The 25,206-nt window shown below is 41.1% G+C and overlaps 1 protein-coding gene across 3 annotated transcripts in view; it reads left to right on the forward strand.

Moving 5' to 3' along the window:
• PLA2G4A (phospholipase A2 group IVA) overlaps nt 1-25,206 on the forward strand; it is a 151,061-nt gene that overhangs the window by 42,227 nt on the left and 83,628 nt on the right. For 2 of the 3 annotated variants that reach the window (XM_045838531.1, XM_045838532.1), the window contains exons 3-5: nt 864-945; nt 23,345-23,493; nt 24,132-24,245. In XM_045838531.1, coding sequence (XP_045694487.1) covers nt 864-945; nt 23,345-23,493; nt 24,132-24,245 — 345 coding nt within the window. Of the gene's footprint in view, nt 1-600; nt 739-863; nt 946-23,344; nt 23,494-24,131; nt 24,246-25,206 lie in introns of those variants that run through there. The other variant, XM_045838529.1, reaches the window with a different exon arrangement.

Consider the following 25,206-nt stretch of genomic DNA (forward strand, 5'->3'; position numbering starts at 1 on the left):
AGTAATATTAGTATTTTAGCTTCTTTTAATCAATTACAGAGTTTTTAACCAGTTAAGCAAGTGTATTAAAAATAAGAATGATAGGAGTAGCTTGTAAATGAGGGCCTTTTCTAAGAAGACAAAAATTCTTGAGCTTTAGATGAAGGCATGTAATTTTTCAGTTGTTCAGAGAACTGTGGGTGTTCCCGCTTCCCCATTCTGTGTGCCGGTTAGAGTTGTTCGATAACTCAATCGCAGTAAGGTGTTTGATAAAGCCTTCTACCTGTTCATATTTATGGTGTGCGTGCAAACTATTAGGCTAATAGAAACTTTTTAACATTGTTGCAAATGTTTTATAACACATGCATTACCATTAATATAAGGAGGTTTCTTGTTATTGCCTTGGGTCCAGAGGATTTTGAAAACCACTCTGGAAATGTCTTGCCAAAAAAAAAAAGATTTTCATTGAACAGCAATGATGAAAACAAACAAACCTACATAATGCAAACATCTTGCTCTGACCTTGCTTTTCTAAGGCAGGGCTTCTTAGTCATCCAGGACAAAGCCTGATTGTGCTCTAGGACTGTAGTCCTGATTTACATGTTTTTCCAAGTGCTTGGTAAACCTCACAGCAGAGGACTTCTGATAGTCGAGCTGCAGTGACACTTCAGAGCATGATCTAAACTCCTCACTAATTCTATGATGGGAGAGAGGAGAGAATCAAGAAAGGGTCAGCCTGCGGATCAAAGAATGTTTCTGGTGTGCATGTTACTTCCTTTCAACTAGAATATTTTTTCATTAGACTCAAGGGAACGGTGAGACTGATTTATTTGGATTCTATCTTAGAAGTTTGTTTTTCATCGTTGCTGTCATTTTCTTTCCAGGTGGAGCACCAGTATTCCCACAAGTTCACAGTGGTGGTGTTACGTGCCACCAAAGTGACAAAGGGCGCCTTCGGGGACATGCGTAAGTGCCTGCATTTACTTTTCTGTTGAAAATGCAGAATTAGCGTTTACTCAGTTGCTTGAGTTCCTCCACAAGCCAGGGGCTGTGTCTTCTTTAAATGTGGTTATCTTTTTCTAGATCTCTGAATGGTAACATTTTGAACAATTCTCTGATGCTCTGATGTCTTTTGGAATAAGATTTTACCTTCACTTCACATGAATTGAGAGTGCCTGAAGTCAGACAAAATGAATGTCTTCTACAGATCCTTAGAGTTCTAAAACATTCTGTTTAACTCTATTGTGGGAAGAGTGCTGAGCTGACTTCGAACAAGCCGCCTCTGGAAGTTACTGTGACTATAGGATATAAAAAATGCAGTTTCTCTAGTTCTCATGCCCCTGAGTATGTTTACCATGTGTGGCAATAGCTACAGAAATTGGTGATGACAGTTTGAAATGATGTGAACCAGAGCCTGAGAACAGTGTTGAATGAACTCTTTGGCAGTTCCCTCCTCCGTGCTGTAGAAAGCAGTTTCCCGGTCCGTCTTGCTTCTCCAGTGGCTGGCGGTCACTGAAGTGGGAATACAAAGACAGATGGATAAATATGATGATGATGATGAATCTGGTGAAGTTTTAGATTCCTTCTAAAGTGCACGAAGGGCAGTCTCTCCCTCAGAACAGGTTTTGGAGAAAGAACGGGGAATTGAATTGGTCAGTGTGGGAAACAGGGAAGGCTTCCCTGCTGAGTGACAGGGTACTTGAGGGAAAAGCATGTGGAGGACGAGAACAGGGCGAAGACCTAGAGAAAAACGGCATGTTCAAGGGCGGGAGGCAAGCAGAGCGCTTGTAAAAACTGAGAACACGTCCAGTGTTGTTAGAAAAGACACTAGGTCAAGGAGGACACCCACGAATACGACAAAGATGAAGATCTGAGATTTTATCAGAGATGCATGCCATGGGGAGAATTACACAATTGGATCTTTAAAAATGATTTTTTTCCTGGCCAAACCCTGTTAAACGTATTGGAGGCGAATGTGGAAATATGCTTTTTATTTTGAAAAGCAGGAGGGGCTTGAGCTTGTTGAAATCACAGTGAAAATGGGCCAGTAGAGAGGAGCTAAGTACTAAGAAAAGAAGAACGTGGGCTCGACGCTCCAGACTTCAGTGGGTGAAGAAGGGCATCCAGGCAGCCGGTAAAAGTCAGAGAAGGAAAGAGGTGAACCGGAAGTAGAATTTAATGCAAGACCCTGGGTGAGCGGTGGTTTGCAGGAGAGGTGAGGGGAACAAGGGCCACGCTTTCAACTCTAGTCTGGACCGGGGCTTATATTCTGAATTTGATTTCCTGCCTCAGCCTTACCCATTTAATCACTCCTAACGCTTCTCTTCAGTTATTCTTATTTTACTCTTCATAATTCTTTGCATGCCCATCATTCAAATGAGAATTCACTGGAAGGGAGGCTCCTATGAAAGAGAAGCCACATTAGAAGCCACGTTTCAAAAAGGTTATCCTCCATGACCTTGAGAAAGACCCAGGCTGTACGATTCAGGAGGTCATACTGTTAATTAGAAAAGCCAATCTTAAATCAACCAAAGACTATATCAGTAACTTACCAGGCATGTAAGTTACCGACTTGGTGTGACTTTAGAAAGATATAGTCATCTCTTACTAAGGCAGCAGCAAGCTCAGTCATGCAGTGACAGTGGGTGTCGCTGCCCTTACGATGAGCCCAACAGCAGCGCAGGTGCTCTGTGTGAGTCTCCTGCAGCCGCCCTGGGTCTGACTGCTCCACTACCTCACCAGAGGCGGCAGGCACCTTGGTCCTGGATTCTTATACTTAGCACAAGGGAGAGAGGAAGGCTGCAAGTGTCTTTCTAAATCTATTTGCGTTGACATGAAAAATGAGCATGTGACATTCACTCGTCTCACGAAACAGGGAGCAGGCATATTTGGGGTCCCCACAGGTAAGACCCTTGATCTCTAGAACCTTCTTTTTTAAGGTGAAGTACCCATGGAAGGATTAGTCACTGGAGATTAATCACTGGGAGAAAGAACCATGCTAGCACATTCTGTTGAACTTTTCATTCAGCATTTGTAACTGGATTTTATTTTGTTTGAGTTAAACATTTTTTTTTTGGTTCAGCAAGAGGAAGGAATTGTTGCCAACCCTTTATATCACCTTAATGAGTTTGCAGAAAGTCAGGAAGAGATAAGAAGAAAGAACAAGGGAGAGTCTTAGGGAAATAAATTCTACAGTTAGTATGAAAAAGTAAAAGGACACGACACAGCACCAACACTGTACTTTCGAGAAGTCGGAGGGGGGTTATAGTGAGAAAAGGTGTAGGCGTGAGCTGCCACTTTTCTAGGAGCAGTTAGGATGGCATTGCTGGGGGAGCTTGATCTATGTACAGAGTACCAAGGTCAGCTGAGTGGGGGGTGTTTGTGTATCAAAGTTGTTTAAAGGCTGGGAAAAAATGTCTAAGATAACAGAAACCTGTGCTCTCTTCTGTTGGTGATAGTGTCTGCATTCATTTAAAAAGGCAGATTTCCATAAAGCTTTACATGTTTGGGAAGAAGAATGGCCTTAGTGTTGGGCTTGTCAGCTTCGCCTACAGGTCTGCCCAGCTGGCAATGGGCCCAGCTCACAACGGGCCTTGTACGCTTGTCAGCTTAGTGTTGGGGGCACCAGGGCGCCACCCAAATCAAATAATTGATTCCTGGTAAAATACCCATGTCTGCACTCTCTCTCTCTCTCTCTCTCTCTCTCTCTCTCTCTCTCTCTCTCTCTAAGCATAAGATTATATGCATCTCATCTATCTTTTATTTTGTGCCTGGATAAATCCTATTCTGACTAGCTTCATTTAGAAGTACCATACTGCATTTCTAAAAAGCATGGTAAAATCAGCAGCACCCCATAAGCTGTCTTTGGCGGGGTCAGAACGAACATTTTAATCATAACAACTCACTCGTTTCCTGGGTTTTAAAGCCTGAGGGCACGGGCCGGCCAAGAGTAGACGGCACCTTCCCAGACAGAGCCGCTCTTCCCAGGATGCTTGGATGTGCCCGTCATACCCGGCGCCACCCTCCTCATGCTCTCACGTTAATGGCATATGAAAAGAGAGTCTGAAGTTCAAATTTGCACCTGAGTCACCACAGTCTTATTTTTAAAATAGGTAGTTTGCATTCATTTGGCTGTGTGAATAGAACTCTCACTTTGGAAGCTCTGGGAGGTTGTAGTCGATGACCTGTAGTTGTGACCTGTAGTCACACGTGACTAACAGGTAACGAGAGCAGAGAGCAGCGGGTCAGCATCCTGCCAGGTGCTGAGTGCTGGGCGGATGCATGCGGACCTCTGTACTGTTCCCTCCCTCTTCTGACAGACCATGTATGTTTTCAGAATGACCTCAGTGACTGTGACATTTCAGTTGGTAATAAAATTCGCTTTGTGTGTATGTGAAATGAAACCCATATCCATGGTCACAAACCTCATTTTATAACCAAATGAGATAGCTGGAAGGTGGTGGTGGCTTCCTCACAGTTTCTGCTGCTTCTGAAACGTGGTGGGGAAAATGTAGGTCACGTGTGGTAATGGAGGCTAGTCTCAGAATTCAGAACTAAATAAATCAGAAGATGAATACCATAGTGTTTTTGAAACTTTAAGATACCATACCTTGATAGATACGTTCAGTATCCCAGTTATGCGTATGTGCTGAGGATTCTTGTCCGGTCTCATTGGAAACTGAGCTCTTTCTCTTTTCAAAATTAGCACCATACACATTAGGTCTTTTAGGGACAGCTGTAGGATTGCAGGCAGATCTACTTTCCTTAAGGTTCAGGGGACAACAGAGCTTAATGCCGACATTTAAACTATAAGAATAAATAAATAAATATACTTGGGAGAACTATGCAATTGTATTTGAACCAGTCTTTATAAGCTTATAATCTTCATAAGCTCAATGTCTTAAGGTACCGTTTTATGGCTTTCTTGAAAAACTTCAGTTTCTGCCTTTCATAATTTCTCTGTCTGTGCATAAAAGATGTTTTATTTCAGATAAACTTATAGCAAGATCTGTATCAGGTTCTCAATTTTTAAACGGCTGAGCCATTTGCAGGACTGAGGCTGACCTCATCTCCCCAAATGGTGCTTCTCAAACTTGAAGGTACATATGAATCACCAGGGCATCTTGTTCAAAATGCAGATTCTGACTCAGTAGGTCTGGGGAGTAGATTCTAACATACAAATAATGCAGACACTGCTGATACATGGACCACATTTTGAGCGATAAGATCTAGGCATTTTTTTCCATTTTGTGTTTGTGTAGCCTGAGTCTGTAGAGCTTATGAGCAGAAAAGACTTGAAATATTTTAAAGTGAAACAAAGATTCTAAGGTTTTTGGGTTTTGCTGATACTACTTTTTTAAAAATGAAATAACCATAATCAACTTAATGCTTTTCAGTTTTTAAATTCCTGTAGAGGATTAATGACCTGACTTGGTACATTATCTTTGAGAAGAATAATAAAAATAAACACAAATGCCTTAAACCTGTACCACAATGACATTATGCATGAAATTTCAAATTCTTCTATATGGTGATCATGATTATACCAGATTGCAAGCAATGAAAAGAAGTGGGGGATATGTTTTTATTGTCTCAAAGGTCACAGTGCATACTTCAAGTTAAATGATCAAATGTATGGAATGCACCATAAATGCACACACATTCACAGATATGTTATTTCCTTCCTACACACAAAGATATCCTCCACAAGTATTTTAATATAACTTAATTCTCCTTCTTTCTAATTTGTGATTTTGTGACATTTGAGACATCACTAAGACCCGGGCAGGGTAACTCTAGGGAGTCTGCTTTTCATTGAACAGCAACGTTGGGACATACTATTTTCCTCCTGTCTGCCAAGGGCTGTTGTTGAGATGTGGCACACCTGTGGTGTGGCACACCTGTGGTGTACCGTATGTTGACTGCATACCATTTAGATAAATGCTTATTATTGAAAACCGGGTCGTGCTCCGAAACAGAAGTTTAAAATGACACCTCTCACATAATGTCAGAGACTGTAGGTACAAAACGGGGCGATTCGAAGGGAATGGGAGAATTTAAAATGTTCTAGGCCATCTGACTTCTCGCGGGATTCATGGAGAACCTTGGGTTTGTACCATCGGTGGTCTTGAGGGAAGAAGAGACACCTGGGGCCTCACCTCTCCTTCAGAGATGTGTGGTCTGGGATGAGCCAGCAACCACCTGGCATGGGACATGGGACCTGTGACACGAGGGATGCATATGGGGCATATGGAAGATGATACGAAATAAACATGGAAGTTCCCTTGCAAATTGATTCTTACTACATTTTCATATACAAAGTAGCTATCAAGTACTAATTATTGGCATACGCTCAATTTCTCTTATTGCACTGAGTTACTTTGTAAGGCTTTGCTGTTCTAGGGAGCAATTACTCTAAGAGCCAGCACATGCCGGTGTGGTGACATGGATCATCTCCACAGCACCCAGATCCATAAAACCTCGCCTTCCCTGATTTAGTGAGGTCTAAACCTCACTAATCTGCACTCTGAGCCCTCCGTCACTAGATTAGGTGGGAGAATGTGGGTGAGCCCCCCCTCCAAGGACCCGCAGGTCTGCTAGGCACTACGTAGAGTTGCCTGTAAACGAGGAGCAGGGCCTGTCGTGAGGGTGGCTTCCATCGCTGGCGTCAAACCTCTGATTTCACGGACCCTGGATTCCACTCCCGGCTGAAATGCCTCTCCAGTAGTCTTCCCGGTGATCCCCAGCCACACCCGGGAGGCCCGACCCCTGCGTTCAGGGTGACGGTGCTTCCAGTTCAGACTCCCTGGCCGCCCTGCAGTTACCATCCCATGCCCAGTGCACAAGGAGCATGCCTTTCCAACATTTGTACAAACTAAAGAAAGTCCAAACCCACGCAAGTTTTAGGAAAGGTACACTCTTTCCTCCAGTCTCCAATGCAGCCGCCACAATCTGCTCACCTCTGGGGCAACCCAGAGAGTTAAACCTCTCCAGGAAACAAGAATCTCAACACAACGTGTTAATAATTCTGTGGCAAGGAGCTTAGAACTCCACCTTCCCATTTGTCCATATTGGAAGACAGACAGGGTGTTGGGTATGTATGTAAAGAAACATCATCTGTGGAATCTTTTGAGAATCGCTGTCAGCAGCAAGACTGATGTTGAAATTGGTATGAAAATATATTATCCTCTCTAATAGCCATTCTTGAATTCTGCAGCGATCAGCATCTCCAAAGAAGAGGCAGGTTTATGAAAAGTCACGTTCTCTAGTGGCAAAACACTGCTCCCCAGTCCTGTGTCTCTGGGCGAGTTTCCTCTCTCTGTCTTCCTCCTCTTGTCTCAGCGACGTGAGAACTCAGTGAGCTGATACGTGTGAAGCACTTACGTGCCTGGGGCATAGAAAGCACTCAATAAATATTATCTCTCGTTGTTCAAATATTTCCGATATCAATATAAGACATTGATTTCTTATATATAACCTTCATATGAGCCAAAGACTCTTCTTTCTGTGCATGGGGATAATTTTCAGTTTTTCACCTTGAAGACAAGAAATTTCCAGCCCGAATTTCTGTGTTGGGCGAATTAATAGATTCTTCTCTCTCTTTTTTTTTTGCTTGAGAGAAACAAATGGTGAAATGGCCCTTCCATTGTCTAGTCCGATGCCCCTGGGCACAGCTCCCTCTTGGGCCGCCTCACAGACTTCTGTGTAGCGCTTGTCACGTGGCAGTCTGTCCTTGGCCTTTCAGGACCCGGCCCGTGTCGCACTCCCTTTTCAGGAAATCGGTCCCTAGTCTTGAGTCTGGCCTGGTAGCGAGATCCCAGAGAATTTTAGATGAATTAAAAAATACATATATTTTTATATATGTACATATACATATATGTAATGATATCTTTACATATATTTTTTACATATTTTTATATATACATGTAATTATATCTTTCTTCTTGGCTATTGCTTCTTTTTTTTTTGCTTCACTAGAGAGAGAATTTTGAAAATAATTTTATACTCCATTTCTTGTGAATAATTAATACCTCTGGTTATTTCTATCTATGGCTATCTAGAATTTTCTCGGGTTTCAATGTACAGAGACTCTGTAACACTTTTGATTAATCAGATTAATCTTTTATTGGATTAACTGTGCAGTGTCAGATACTATTCTCTATAAATGGCACTGCTGTTGGCCTACAGCCACCAGCTACCCTGAAATGTATCTTTTCTGAATCAAATATTTCCCCAACACCACCCCTCGGGTTGTAATTAAACATGAGTTTTGGTGTACTAATATTTTTGGAATGTTTTTGAGCATCCACCCAAGATTTTTAAAATTCTAAGTTCAGAGATATAATTTCCCAGTGGGCTATGAAAGGTAGTTTTCAAATGAATGAGGTGTTCCAGGATACGTGTCGACCTCTCGTCTCACCTCTCGCCTGTTTTTCACGCAGTTGGGAGATGGGATGTGTCGGGAAGGCACTGCTGCTTGCTCACCGATTTAGAATGTTATGCAGTTTTCTACGTCGTGAAATGGTTTACGAGTACAGTTAGTCCTTTTCCTTGCTACTTCAATTGTATTCGATTTTGTGTTTTTGCTTCGTATGTATGTGTGTTCTATGGATCTGATGAATCCCATGAATAATACTGTCCTGCGATATTCTGCTAATATCAATAGGCTATTGGGTGGATTTTCACCACATTTATTCAGCAGGATACACAGAGCTGTATTCCAGTTGTATGTTAGGCAGTGCTGCTTGGCGAGACAACAGAAGCAGGTGCTGTCAAAACGAAGAGCACATTGTCGTACTAACAGCAACACGAGTCCCATCGTCCTCTTCTTTTTGTCAAGACCTGGCAGTGATGGACCCTACTCATTCAGTTCTTTACGCATACATCTTAAACTTGAGCTTCTTCTTCTTAAAATACTTTTTTGTATTTTTCAAATACATACTTTACCATGTTAATGTTCTACCAAATGAGGGAAAACCTCAATTTAAAGCTGAGTGATATGCACCTAGTTTTCATATGCTAAGTAAATTCTGTTTACCAAAAATTATGTACCACTTTTATATTGTAAAGGCACAATTAATGTCTAATGAAAATACATTTAAAATAGGTTAAATGTTTAAATTTTTTAAGAAAAGTATGCTCTTCAAATTTTTATGTCAGAGAGAACACCTCTGCTGCTCTAAAAGTTCAAGTACTTATGTGAAAACAATAATATGTTATTTTAGTATACTTTCATATATTAAAATGTACTAAGAGTAAAAATTATGTGACATGGAGATTTAAATGACTAATTTCTTTGCTGAGGTTGTGTCTGAGGGTTTTTGTCAATTTTACTGATTCCTTAGATGCTCTTTTCGATTCTCACTCCTCACTTAATATGTTTTTTTAATGAAATATTTTAGATAAAATCTAGGCAAAGTGATTTGAAATTGAGTACAGGGGCAATCCCAATCTCTGGATACAAAATGAAATACCAGTTTTAAAATTTTAACTTTGGAAAGTGAACGTCACAGAAATACAACCCAGTGCTCATTCCAGCAAGGCGCTCTTGCTGACGTCTCATCAGTGAGTGCTGATTGAGCATCTGCTATGTACTTACTGGTCACTCAGTGCCTTAACGAACTGCCAAAGCAATGGGCATAGTACTTATGGCAGACAACCTGACTGAGTGCCTGTGCTATGCCAAAGGGGGATAGCGCTCAATGGTTAGAGCCAGGAGTCTGGCCGGGGCTGGCTCGGGTTCCACTCTCCCTTTCACTACCCATTAACCATGCGCATTGGGCAACCTAGCTAGCTTTCCCAGGCCTCCATTTCCTCAACTGTTAAATGGTGGTAATGATGACATCTCCCTCGTAGGTTTTATTTTATGAAGATTAAATGAGATTATGGAGTGTTTGGAAAAGTACTTGATACATTGTGTATACAATAGAAGTGTTTGTTAAATAAACACATAAAAATGCCAAGCAGAGGTCCTTGGGACTTTTTATCATACTTCATTTATTCCCTTCAGTAACTCTGAGATATGTGCTGTTTTTATTTACATTTTGCAGATGTAAAAATTTATTTAAAGACATTAAGTAAAACATCCAAACTCCTGCAGCTGTTATGTTTTGAGATTACAACTCAAGTGTGTTTCTCTCATGTCTAATTGTGTGGCAGCTTTGCCTTCAAGTGACTTATGGGACTAGCTGGGGAGATGAACTGGGTGAAAATACATCTTCGGAAAACCAGCCGCAGAGGGCATATACTCCGTAATGGTGCATTTAGATGATGGAGCATTACTGGTTTTAAAAATGGTTGGCAATAAGCTTGACTTCACAATCTGAATGCAGCTTGAGAGTTTTATAACTTAGAGTTTTCATATGTGGAGTGGATAGGGTACATTTCTATTTGGAAAAAAGCCATAAGAAAAGGTTGTAAACCTGGGACTGGAGTACTTGGCTATTTTGTAATGATTCATGCTGGTGATTAGTGTCAGGTAGCAAGGATAGTGCCTTGCTCTAGGGCTGTGGTTCTAAACTGTGGGTCAGTTTTGTCTCTCGGGGTGTGTTCAGCAGTACCTGGAGACATTTTCAGTTGTCATAACCGAGGTGACCTATTGGCATCTAATGGGTAGAGGCCAAAGACAGTGTCCCAGAGCCAAGAAATCCAGCTCAAAATGTCAAGGTTGAGAACTCCTGTTTTAATGAAAAAGGATTATTTTTGCATAGAGTGTAATCCATATGTATAGTTAAATCCATGTAGTAAAATGAATAATCTAAATAAATATGTTTTATAATATTACATAAAAATTTCTGGAGAATTATTACTCTCCCTCTCTTGAACAGATTCCAAGAAACATCCCTAGATTATAAACCTTTTTTTTTTAAAGATTTTATTTATTTTTAGAGAGGGAAGGGAGAGAGAGAGAGATAGAGAGAAACATCAATGTGTGGTTGCTGGGAGCCATGGCCTGCAACCTAGGCATGTGCCCTGACTGGGAATCGAACCTGCGATGCCTGGTTCGTAGCCCGCAGATTATAAACCTTTAAAACATTCCAAGCATAGATACTGGTGACAAAGATATTTTTATTTTCTTCCAAAAAGGCATCATTGAGATTTGAGTAACAGGGCAATATAAGCAACAAGAAAAATTTCAGTTCTATTTTGGATCTACACTTTTATTTCTTAATGTTGTTTTGCATGTATCTTTCTTTGGTTTCTCATGAATATCAACATTTCCTACAATGTAATTTTTACTATATGCCAGATGGTAGCCCGCCCCATTGATGTACACAGTGCACCAAGTCAGTTCAAGAGTAGATAATATTGGTCTCTTTTCCTGACATCCATTTGACTGGTGGTACACTGTGATAGTTTCATGTCCCTTTATAAAAGGAAACATGTGACCTGAGAAAGCACTATCTAGATTTGAGCCTGTGAGAAAAAGGAAAAAGAAAAAATAGAGTTTAGATTGGAGACTTTGCTCGATAAAGGGATTCCAAGATAATGTTGATAAAACTGCTTTGTACTTTCAAACGAGAAAAGTACTCTCTGATTACTTGAGTTTCTAGGCAGTGTCGTTGTGGTAAGGGCTTTGCTCATCTCTTTCCAGTATACACAGAATCACTGCCAAAGTTGTTTTACTAAAAACCACACTGATTCTTCCCCAACTTTTCCAGCTCCCGTATTTCCAGAAATTTGCAGGGACTTCCTGTCAGCATCTGGAGCCATAACAACTCCCACTTTGAGCCTCCTCTAGAGCGAGTAGGGTCTGGTACCTATAAATAAGTCCCCTAGCATGCTACCCTGTTCCTTGGAGTTATTCAGACAGGCAAATTGGGATTTGAGGATATTTTTAAAATTATTTAGCATTTATTATTTGGAAATAAAGCTTAAATACAGATGAACTTGGAAGAAATGGCTGACATTGATATATCTTAAAAGACAAAGGCATGGGGGGTGAGACAAAGCACCAGGAAGGGTAAGATGTATTACCCAAGAGTGAAAAGAAGTTAGAGGAACTGTTGTGACTATGCCAAAGGTCGCCTCTTTTGCAGTATTGCTCAGGGCCGGTTCACCATCCATGATTTCAATAATATTTATCATGTTCCTCTAATGGTTCAGGCTCTGTGCCACACTATTGGACACAGTAATGCGTAGGAGAGATGCGGCCTCTGCCATTATGGAGTTTATAGTGTAACAGAGGCAAAAATCAGTATGAGTTATTAATGTCGGTATGAATGAAAGAGCAAGGAATTCGGCTGCAGAAAGACTAGGTTCAAACCCTGTCTCCAAATGACCTTACTCCCGAAATGCCTCTGAGTCTCAGTTTCAGCATGTGGAGGCTTTCTGTGGAATTATGTTTATTTTTATTCAAACTATACATGGATCTCTAAGGAACACAATTCACAGTGGCCGATTATACCAGAGAGGAAAACAGAACATGTATGTACTAGATAAGGAGTGTGGAGAGAGAACATCGCGATCCACTCAACCTTTAAGTGTACATTCTTTGGACCCTTATCTTGGATATTCTGAGGACGAGGACAATGACTTCGACCGTGTTTAGTTATCAACTAAAACATACTGATACACTCCAGTGAAAGAGAAGCGATGTTCCCTGAGGCAGAACAAATGCTTCTGCCTTCAGTGGGACTGGGTGAATGTTTGACGTGTGTGAATCTTGGAGATGCTTCGTGGCCCCCGTGTGGACTTGTGAGAGCGACCCCACAGTGCTGGGTGCAGGACAACCACTCCCTGGCCGTGACCTGGGGTCTGGTGGCAGGGGCCCTTCTCGGCCTTTCTGGCCGCCTTCAAGCCTGCTTCACGGGCACTGAAGGTCAGAAGCGTGTTTCACGAAGACAACTGCGGCGGCATAGCGGGAAGGGGCTCGATTGTGAGAAATGAAGCAACTATAAAATGATATGACTGGTCCCGGTGAGGGGTGGCGCTTAGCTGAACGGGGGCACCGATCACTTGAGAGGAGCGAGGAGCCAGGTGTGAGGGGCCTGTTAGAGGTGAAACAGGTCAAACTAGGAGACGTGGACTGGAGGCGCTGCGAGGAAGAGAGCAGCTCTCGTGGTTCTGGCTATGGCAGCTAGAAATGAGGGTGCCTTTAAGTAAAATGGGAAGGTTGGGAAGAAGTGTAAGGTCTTACTTTTAGGGTTTTTTTTGGGGGGGGGGTTGCTTTTGTTTTGTTTTGGTTTTTCTTTGTTTTCCTCTTGTACATTCAGGGAAAAGAAGCTGTGAAAAAATACATTTGTGGTGATTTCAAAAAAATGGAAGGTACTTAGTAGGTGTATGAGGTATTTTTAAGGCTTTCAAGAGCAGATGGAAGATCTCAGAGTAGAGGTGGGGCTACTCAGATGCAGCTTTGAGAGATGATAATACTTGTGTGCCAGCCAGAGCCAAAGGAGAGTAAAGGAAAATCCAGGACTGATCAGAATGGCTATAGAAGGTGGAACCCTTTAAAAATGTACTTCTCAGCTTTAGATTACATTTGAACATGTAACCAAGACTCTCCTGTTTGCTGTGTTTGTGCCCCTCGTGCTTGTAGCCAGGAGGAAATGAAAGAATGCAAGATGGCTGCCATTGAACTTGGAGCTGATGGGCTTTAAAGCATCTGAGATTAATTAGACGATCAATCAAACTACAGGACTGATGCCGCCATGTGCCCTGAGGGGGGCATGCTGGGTGTTCTTAAGACTACCAACATAACTGTGATCATTCTTTTTTGAATCGCTTTTGACTACATGAACATTACATTTTTTAAATGGTCCACTTCCTTTTGAAAGATTTGAATAGAGGCTTGCAAGACATAGGAAGAGGAAGTCCACAGTTTAGTGGTGAATTAAGGGAGGGAGGGGGTTACAATGATAAAAGAAAAGATACAATGAAGAAACATTTAGAGAAGCAGGGAATCACAAAATAATGGTATCTTGGGCACAAAAGGAGAGACTTGCACAATGAATGTTGCATATATACCAAATGAAGTGAAACCTGAGAACGAGCTTATTGAATTTTATCTTGAAGTTACCATAGGGACGTAGCAATTGGCAGGCACTGGGGGTGGGGGGACGTGCAGGGGGGTCAGGAGAGGCTGTTCAAAGGGTGCAAACTTCCAGTTGTAAGATGAGTAAGTTCTGCTGATCCTAATGTACAGATTGGTAATGATAGTTAACAATATGGTCTGATGGGGTGTCCAATCTTTTGGCATCTCTGGGCCACACGGGAAGGAGAAGAGTTGTCTTGGGCGACACATTAAGTATACAAACACTAATGAGCAAAAAAAAAGGTTTTAAGTAATCTACAATTTTGTGTTGGGCTGCCTTCATAGCCATCTTAGGCCACATGCAGTCCATGGGTGGCAGGTTGATGTATACTTGAAGGTTGTTTAGAGAATAAATCTTAGGTGTTCTCACTGCAAAAAAAGAAATGGTAATTATGTGAGGTGAAGAAGTTCTTAACTAACCTTACTGTGGTAATCATTTGGTAGTATATAAGTGTATCAAACCATCATAGTATATACTTTAAACTTACACAAGTTTGTATGTCGATTTTATCTCAATAAAGCTGCACAAATGTTACAATAGAGAGAACAGCCCGATAATGGTAATAGTAGAAGAGGCAGACCACAGTTGGAAACTCATGGGATGATGAGATGACATTTATTTTTCTAAAAGCATTGATGGAGGAGAGTAAAGGTCTTGAAAAACTGGCAGACAGTAAAGTTGCATTTATTTTTTGGGGTAATCAATGTGTGTTTATACTTACAGGTTGAGAGAAAGTAGCCAGGGCAAAACAAATCTGTATAGACTAAATTTGGACTGGGGAGAAATAGATGAGAAATCTATGAGAGAAGGTGGAATGGAGTGTAGAATTGAGAAGAGGGTATATGGGTGAATACTTTTTCTTCTAGGACATGGGGAAGAACTTAACTATGAATAAACACACTTTTAATGTATTTACATTAAATATATTTTTAAAGTCTAAATATATATTTTTTAAGTCATGGAGTATTTGCAAGGGAAATCGAAAGAGTGCATCCAGTCCTCTCCTTTTATTTCCCAGTGGAGTGTGGACCTGAGTCGTGTCCTAGGTGAGTGGTGAGTGGGGCAGGTGACTTGGGGAAAGCAGTGAATGTTTGAACAGTCAGGTGAAGAATGAAAACCAAAAAGAATAGGGATTCATATATGTCTGGTCAAGTTCATAATTAAATGGTCATCAGACTATGCTGAAGTAAGTGATAGAATATTCATTTCCTGGAAGGGTGATTTAGGAAACACAGATTACATTCCTTTTTAAAGCGTCTGAAGGATTGAAAGCTGCTGAGTGAACTGGGACTTGAGAGACCAAGGTCTCATGGAGAAGAGAAGTCCCTGAAGTGGGCCCAGTTTTCTGCAAGCCGTGTCCCCCCTCCGCCCACTACTGGGTCTAGGTAGATTTGGGAGCTGATAGGGATGTTCCGGGAAGTAGCTAATCAGTGGAGACAGAGAATCTGCCAGAACGTTGGCAATCTCAAAGGACTTGGGGACATAAAAGCTGGGTTTCAGGACAAGGTCAGTTAGAATTTGAGGGGCAAGATCCCCAAGAGAAAGGGAAGCATCGAGAATCCCGAAAGTTGGCGCCTTTGCTATATACATGCACCAAATTCTCAATCTGTGCAGGGCAACGGGCTAAGCGCAAGCATAAAATACCCGAAGACAGAGCAGAGGTATCAGCAGTCCCACAGTGCTAAGAGGAGAAAACGGTAGAGATCAGAACTGCCAAACGACGAGGAGTCCAGTGAGCAGCCTGGGCTCTCGGTTGAGGAGGTTCCAGTGGGAGTGAACAAGGAAGGGGTGGGCCGAACCCTACAAAGATTATAGTCAATTCAACTTCTGATTAAATGGAGGCGATCCATGCTATTCACACTTCCTGCCAGAACATAAGATGGGTCTTCTGTTGAGGTAGATCTAACTACTGCCCCCCAACTTTCTATAAAAAGGTCTGGCATTCAGTCCGGAATTGCCAGGAATAACAACAACAGCAACAGCAACAACAAAAATCAGGAAGAACAAATAGATCCACAAGTATTGAATATGGACTTTCAGAGAGTAAGATGGAGAATTTTTTTAACCCAGGAAACTAGATACAGAGAAAAAAGTCAAACGAAAAATTTAGAACTAAAAACACAGTAACTGAAATTTAAACTCAGCAGATGGATTTAGCACAGTTTGAACCTACTGGAAGAGAGAATTAGTGAACTGAATAGGACAGTAGAAAATATCCAGATTGAACCATGGAAAACAAAAATGGAAATAAAATACAGGATAAAAGCATAAAAATGATCTGGGGCATGATTTCAAAAGCATTGAGGAAAAGAGAGAGAGTGCGGCAGAAGTAACATTTGGAGATATAAAGGCTGAGAATATTTTGCAGCTGATAAAATACATCAAGCTATATTTATGTATATGTACACTGAACCTAAGGATAAATACAAAGAACACCAATCTTATGTATATTGTAGCAAAACTGCTGAAAAACAGAGACAAAGGGAAAAATTCTAACAAGCATCCAGAGAAGGGCATTCAACAAAGCAAAAAACTGAGAGTGGATTCCTCAACGGAACAGATAGAAGCCATAAGATAATGGAATGGTGTCTTTGAAGTACTGAAATAACTAACTGCTGAAATAATCCTGAAGATGTTAACGAAGAGAATTTATATTATCTGATATCAAGACGTATTATAAAATTGTGATGGCTAGGACAGTGTGGTATTGCTGCAAGCTTCATGACTAGACTGTGGACTAGTAGACTAATGGAAGTCCAGAGACAGGCTCACCTTTATACGACCACTGATGAATGCAAATGGAAGGTTTAAAAGCAGTATTTTCAGTAAACGATGCTGCCTATTGGTTGTACATATGAAAAAATATCTTAATACCTATCCCACACCATACACAGAAATTAGTTCTAATTGGATTTTAGATCTAAAAGTAAAAGGTAAAGTGAGATTTTTTGAAGAAATCAATGAAAACTTTTGTGATACTGAATAGCTAAAATAGTCTTAAAAGAAAAAAATCATGAAGCATAAGGAAGAAGATGGATACATACACTGGACTATATTGAAGTTAGATTATTTTAAAATCAAAAGACATCATCAAAGTAATGAAAAGATAAGTCCCATAATGGGAAAATATATTTGCAATATATGTGTATCTGTCAAAGGATTCATATCCAGAATACATAAAGTACTCTATAAATCAATATAAAAAACAGGCAACCAATAGGAAAAGCATGGGCAAAAGACTTGTAAATGCCCTTCACTCAAGGGAATCTGCAACTGACCATTAAAAACGTATGAGGAAGCACTGGACCTCATACAGTCATGAAGAATGTGTGAATTAAATCCACACTGAGATACCATTGCACACCCATCGGGTGTTTGAAATGACCAGGCTGGCAGTATTAAGTGTTGGGAAGCATGTGCTGCCATGTGACAGTCAACATCAGGGTGCACAATGGCATGACAATTCCATGTTCAGATAGTCCCATTCTTAGAAATCGCACAACAGAAACATACACGTGTGCACGCCAAAAGCCACGTGCAAGAATGTTCGTAGCAGCACCATTGGTAATAGCTCAGACTGCAAAAATCCAACTGCCTACTAGCAGTGGAAGCCGTAAACAGTTGATGGCATATTCACACAGTGGGAGAGTCTGCGTCCATAGACATGAATATATTATTCTGCATGTGTCAAGATGGATGAATCTTGCAAACTTAAGAGTCATCAAAAAAAGTCAGACCCAGGAGTATATGTTGATTCTATTTAAGTAAAAATAAAACAAAAACAGGTAAAAATAGTTTGTGGTGATAGACGGATGGCAGGCTGGTGTCTACCCTCTGAAGGGGTGCGAGAGAGGCCTCTGGAAGTGCTGGCCATGATCTCTATCTTGATCTGGGTGGTGGCATCGGGATGAGTTCAGTTTATGAAGATACAACCAACTGTACCGTGGCAATCTTCTAACTTCGCTGCATGTTTTCGTACCCTTCAATAAAAACTACATTGAAAAATAACTAAGTTTTTGCCTTGACTGTATTGGCTCAGTAGGCTGTGTCATACTGCAAACCAAAAGGTCGCTGGTTCGATTCCCAGTCAGGGCACAGGCCTGGGTTTTGGGCCAGGTCCTCTGCTGGGGGTGAGGAAGAGGCAACCCAGTGAAGTTTCTCTCCTTCTCTTTCTGCTTCCCTTCCCCTCTTGCTAAAATAAATAAATAAATAAATAAATAAATAAATAAATAAATAAATAAATAAATAAAATATTTTTAAAAAAGAACTAAACTGTTGTTGAAATTTATACATTTATAGTAGGCCTAACCACCACTTTCCTAGGGCGAATGCCAGCATGGCAGCAAGTATAATACAGGAAGAGTGAAAAGGTTGCCAATCATAAAAACTTGAAGTTTTTAAACCTTCCCACTTACAAGCTTTAATTTCTCCATGTAGTTAGCATTATCACTAACTCATAAATATTACAAAGGAGTGGCCACATCTGAGAATAGTTTTCAGAGGCATTACTCTCAACAAATGGCTCTCTGAGATTCGGTCCTGCTCTGGCATTCCTGCTGTGATGGGGACTGAAGCAGAACGCTTGAACCGATCAGCCCGTCCCCTTGCACAGATTTCCAACCAACACACCCACCTGGCCTTTATTCTTAGATACGTTGTCATGTGGCCACTTGACAATGCATTTGACGAGTGGAGAGCAATAGAAGTGAATTACTGGGTTTGCCTAACGTCCTCCATGAGCAGAAGAACTCCAGGACAGAATGCCAGCAAGGCTGCTGACTTTTCAATGCCAAAATATTTCGACTTTTCTGTGGGTGTTATTATACCATTGTTCTTCTGTTGATTCTGATACAATACTTTCAAGTCCCACTTTTCAAACTGGGGTGCATGAGACTTACCTGGGCACATTGTTAAAAAAGCGTTTCCAAGCTCATACTGAAGACTGTGATTGCATACGAGAGGTGTCTGTATTTTTAACAGTGCACATGATTCTGTGAAGACATTTTACTGGACTGCATTTTGAGAAACACGGCTTCAAGCTCACCGCCAGAGTATCATAGCTACGCAGAAGGTGATATTTTGACTGTGAATCTGGGAAGACTTTTCCTTTTGAGATTTTTTTTGCCGTTTAACACAAGAATTGTAACAGGTTATGGGTCATTTTTTTTTTTTTTTGAAACAAAGGGTTTAAGTTTTTACTGAGCGAAGTGGGCATGAGAAAGAAAATGGAGACTCTTTAAAACAGAACTCGGAGTTTAGGAGTTGCCGTCAGCCCCTAATCATAAAATATAGATTTCTCAGACAAAGCCAAAACGACAGACAGACTTGTTATGAATTTAGGCAGGCGCTCCATGAACTACTCAGGTTTATGAAACATTTTACAACTCTGGAGTTCTGAAGCTACGCTGGTGTGTGATCCCACACCCCCGGCATTTTTGTTTGTAGTTAAAAGGATGAGATGTAAGAAAGCCTTTGCCCATATATCACATCGTTGCTGTACTACCTGTTTGACTGGAACTAATCAAGGTGAAGCCCAGTCTGTGACTCAACACCCAGTTACCCAACAGCATTAATTCACAGAGCTGTGGGAGGAAAAAAAAAAAACATTTCTTTTCCTACATTCGACTTTTCTTTAATGCATTTCTAGGAACTTCTCCAAAGCATTGGGCTAAGTTTTGCTGTTGAAATGAATTGCTTTCCCTTTTCTAAGCTTTCGTGTGTTGCCATGCCAATGAAGATGATAAATTATAAAAGAAAGTGAGCTGAGCTATGTGATTATGGCAATCCCATTTTAAACCAGCCTCCTAAAACTTCTTTTCATCGGGCAGTGCCTGCCACTGCTACAGATGTTTCTTGGAGTGCAAAGATTAGCAAATACGCAGATGGCAGCATCCAGGGTTTCACTGTCCAGCACTCTTTCACGTCCTTGAAGCCTCTTGCTAGTGAAGCAAGAGGAGAACCTAGAAATACTACCACTCATGGTAAAAAAAAAATTAGAATATTGACTTTACTTCAAAGTAAATGAACCCAAAGTGACAGCATTGAGCAGGATTTCAATTTTGTTTTAGAAAAAGGTCTGTCGATGCTTTGATGGATAAAGGTGGTGTTGGCATCTAGAGTGCAAGTCTGACGGGAAAGATGCTTGTATCACTGACTGACTTTGCCACTTGAGTACGTGCGTTCATTTTCTTTCCGGTTCCTCCCAAGGAACTTCATCTTCTGCTTTCTCTTTCTCGGTTGGCCCAAGAAAACCTCTCCCTTCACCTCTTCCAAGACTCAGATGAAGACCAAGCCTCAAAAGACAATTCCCCCACCTACGGGTTGACTTTGTTTAGTAATCTGGGTGACAGAGTTACTAGTCATTGGCTTAATGTACCTACTTGTCTCCCACTTACCCGTGCCTCTAAAATTAGGCTATTAGCATATGACTCACTTCATTATTCACATCTGCAGTTGGATGTTTGGCTCCCAATCAAAGCCCAACTGCTTCTTGGTGAGGAGTTCCTGGCGTATAAGAGACACTCACATTTTTGTTGAATGAACCAATATTTACCATCTGCATGACTTCCCCTTCCCACTCACTTGTTGTGTTTTGCCTGGTTTTCCCTTGGTTTTGTTTTTTCTAGTGTTGCAGGGAAACAGATAAAAAGAAACAATAGCTCCATGAGAATATTAAATATTCTCTGTAAAGTCAAGTATTTACTTCTATTCCAAAGAGGAAAACTATTTTTCTTTATAACCTGCTATTCTAAACGTGTAGTTTTACTTTTCATTTGCAACCTGAGCACTAGTGGTGGCCGAAGTGAGGAGAAGGTCCAGTCATCTCCTCACTGAGGAGGTGGGTCGAGTCCTTCTCCTCTTAGGCTCAATGGCCAGCATCACTACTCTGGCACTTTGGTACCATTATTCAGTAAGGTAAGGACAACTTGAACACAAGCATTGTGATACCATGGCCATCGATCCGATGAGCAAGGTACCTAGGGTGCCTGAGGGGTAGGGAGCAGACACACTGTGAATATGCTGGACAAAGGGATGATTCCCATCCTGGGTGGAATGGAGTGGGGCCGAGGGACAGTTCATCACACTGTTCCAAATGGTGCAGAATGTAAAACAAGAATTGATTATTTCTGGAATTTTCCATTTAGTGTTTTTAGACTGCATTTAACTGTGAGTAATTAAAACTGTGTAAAGTGAAATTGCAGACAAGGGCTACTAATGGATAGCAGTGAATTAGAAATGATATAAAACCAACACATTGTACACCTTACACTTGTACAATGTTATTGTCAATGATATCTCAATAGAACTAAACAAAAATTAAATACAATTTCAGTAACTAACTAGTTCCTTTTCTTTTCTTCCTCTAAAATGGGATATCAAAAACGGGAACAGAAGGTGACCTACATCAGTGTCAGGTAGAATATTTGTTTCAAAATGCAGATCCCTAGTCCCACTAGACATGTACTGATTATGGGTCACAGGAGGTGAGGGTCAGGGGTCTGTATTGTAACCAGCACCCTAGGCACTTACACTGCTCTCTTGCTTGTGAGGCCCAGCTGCTCTTGACCGATGATATATGAGCTCCAAGTGGGAATATTAAATTAAAGATATCCCCAAATGCTTATACCTCCTTTGTAGATATTCCCACAATATAGTAAAAAGCACACCAAAAAAATCCAATGGTCACCTAAAAGAACTGTATGTCCATATGTCTGTGTTTAAAAATGAAGCAAAGGCCCTGACTGGTGTGGCTCAGTGGTTCTCAGTGTCATCCTGCAAACCAAAAGTTTGATGGGTTTGATTCCTGGTCAGGGCATGTGCCTGGGTTGTGGGCTGGGTCCCTGGTTGAGGGGGTGAGAGAGGCAGCCCATCTATGCTTCTCTACTCCTCTTTCTCCCTCCCTCCCCCTTTCTCTAAAAATAAAATAAATAAGGCCTCTAAAAAGAAAACTGAAGCAAAGGGCATTGATTATATTATTTGATAACCATAACTACTATTGAAGGACAACGTATACTTTTTGAAAACCAATCATGAATCAGAACTATCATTTTTACTTTTCCTTGGTTTTTAATTTTTGCATCTTTTCACATGGAGACCCCTGCACCGTTTTTAATCCCTACTCCTTCCCTCTCTCTTCTGTAAATCTCTGAGTCCAGCTCCTTTGGCCATAGTGACCCGCACCATGGGTCACTGTCATTAGTGACCTCACTTATCTCATCTCATTATCTCACCTCATCTCATCTCATCTCATCTCATCTCATCTCATCTCATCTCATCTCATCTTTGGAACTTATGAGCATGTCATCTCTAAGAGACAAATTCTTGCAGTCAGAATATTTCTCTTACACCTACCATCTGGGTGACATTGGCCTGGTTGGTGGCTTAATGTGTCAAAGTTCCTATTGCCTCAATGCTAAAAAAAACACTTACACTCCTGGTTGGCGTAGCTCAGTGGATTGAGTGTGGGCTGCGAACCAAAACATCGCAGGTTCGATTCCCAGTCAGGGCACATGCCTGGGTTGCGGGCCATGGCCCCCAGCAACCGCACATTGATGTTTGTCTCTCTCTCTCTGTTTCTCCCTCCCTTCCTTCTCTAAAAATAAATAAATAAAATCTTAAAAAAAAAACAACAACTTACCTTATAGCGCTATTGTGAGGTTTGAATTAGACTAATGTGTTTAAAGTGCTTACATAAGAAATCCTAGCAGTCATCATTCAGTTGGTTTTTGTTTACAAATGATCATGGTCCCATGGGAAAAGATGTGTTCAAGAGAAAAGTTGAGCCCTCGAATTAGGAGACAAATATTGTGATAGTTGCTAGGTCCTGAAGATCTAAAGATCAGCAGGACCTGGTCCCTGCCCTCAGGTGGTTGACAGTCTTGTAGGAAAAGACAGACGATAATTTTACTTATAAAATAGGGGGTGTGCAATGCTGCAAGATAATGCAGGTTTCAAGGAAACCAGTGAAGGAGTGATTAATGTTTTCACTGTTCGGGGTCAGTTGCCTTGCTAAGTGTGTACACAGAGGACAGTGAAGTCTGGAAGTCGGGCTGAGATGTTGGCCACAGAGAACGTGCTCTCTGAGTGGGCAGAGGAATCTGAACACATCACCTACACATGAATCCCTCTCATGGGACTATTACAGGGGGCAGAGGCATAATATATAAAACAGTATATAACCTGTGACGTTTTTCTGTTATGTATTGCCTTGCCTTAGACGTTTTGAATACATTACTGCAGATTCATTGAAAATAACCTGACCTATTAATAGAAGCAAATTAGGAACCATGAATCCCACTTGCCTCCTTCTCACTTGGGTTCAATGTCTGCAGTTGACACTCCAGATCCCTACGTGGAACTTTTCATCTCCTCCACCCCTGACAGCAGGAAGAGAACGAGACACTTCAACAATGACATCAACCCCGTGTGGAATGAGACCTTTGAATTTATTCTGGATCCTAATCAGGAAAATGTTTTGGAGGTAAGTGAATCCTCTGGGACTGACTGCTAGAGGGTTATCATTCACTTGCGGTAGATGCTTCAGTTTGTCCCTTTGGTGCCTTCTTTCTTCTCAGTCAGATGCAGTGGGGATTAGCTGGGCAGCATGGTAGACCAGCTTCTGGCTGGTGTGCATCAAGTTATATGGGCCATGCAGGAGTTAGGTCGGGCTGGGAAGACTCTTTTATTCTCCCCATGGGCTTTGGAGAAAACATTTCTGTTATAAAGAGGAGGATCCAAATACAATAGAATAAAAGTATTTTCAATCGCTGTTAAAATAAGGTACAAATCTTTCCCAAAAAGTTGCGTGGATTTTCTCCAGTAATTTATTACTCATATTCCAAAATAGTCTTTCCCCCGAGAGGGGATAAATTTCCTTTTGTGAATGCACAGTAATGAGTAGGTCAATGAGGAAAATGAAAAAAATTATTATTATTTTAGTTGAAAATATAGTGCTTAGGAAAAAGTGTATTGTTAGCAATTGAATACTGAAGATCCCAAATGACTATTAAATGTCCTCTGAGAACATTAATTTTTTCCAGTGTGGTGGGGATTTTAGATATAATTTTCAGAGGTCCACGAGAAATTTTATATGCGTGCTCTATTTTTTAATTCTTATAGATCACCTTAATGGATGCCAATTATGTCATGGATGAAACTCTGGGCACGGCAACGTTTCCCATATCCTCGATGAAGGTGGGAGAGAAGAAGGAGGTTCCTTTCATTTTCAACCAAGTAAGTAATACGGCAGATTTCCTTTTTTCAACTTTTTATCAGGTAAAATCTATTGATTCTTGAGAGTAGGATTTGACACTTGGACGTTTTTTATTGATTTATTTAGGTATTTATAAAAATGTTGTATTTTTTAAAGAGAAAAATAATTTTCCCTTTTGCTTCTTGACCTATCTTCTATTATTCTGATCTATATCTCTGTCTGTCTATCTATCCATCCATCCATCCACCCACCCACACCCACTGTGGCTGAGGCCTCACACCAAGTCCTGCAGAGGCCTCAGGCTCTTCAGTTGCTTCAGACGAGGACACCTGGGTGCAGCAGTGGCTGCGACCCCGTTGGCACATCCAACAGCAAACACTGGGGAGGAGGAGGAGATGTAAAAGCTGAGAGGGCTGGCTCAGAAAGAGAGAACGACCAAGGGAACTTAAAAAAAAACCTGTTGGGACACCCAAACTATTCTAAAATTACATGTTTAGTAATAAATGCAGCCTGCGTGGAGGAGTATTTCTGTCTCAAATAATCCTCGACTAATTAGAGCAGAAGCATACAAAGGTCAGCAGGGGTGCTTTTGGGGTTATTGTTATCTTTACGTTTCCAAGTTTGCTGCATTCTGAAGTTTCTTTTTTATACTTTTTTAAAATTAAACGTATTGGGGTGACATTGATTAATACAATTATGTAGGTTTCAAGTGTACAATTCTGTGGTGCATCATCTGTATATTGATTGTGTCCCCACCACCCAAAGTCGAATCCTCCGTCACCCTATATGTGGCCCACTTACCCTTTACTAGCCCCCTCCCCTCTGCCCCCGGTAACCACCACACTGCTGTCTGTCTGTGAGTCTTTGCTTATTTTTATGTTTGTTCATTTGTTGTTTTCAGTTTTATGTCCCGCCTAGGAGTGAAATATGGTTCTTGGCTTTTTCAGTCTCACTTGTTTAGCTTAGCATAATATTTTCAAG

This window comes from Phyllostomus hastatus, unplaced genomic scaffold (assembly GCF_019186645.2).
Source record: "Phyllostomus hastatus isolate PE091 unplaced genomic scaffold, TTU_PhHast_1.1 phas_contig_283, whole genome shotgun sequence".
Taxonomy (NCBI): Eukaryota; Metazoa; Chordata; class Mammalia; order Chiroptera; family Phyllostomidae; genus Phyllostomus; species Phyllostomus hastatus.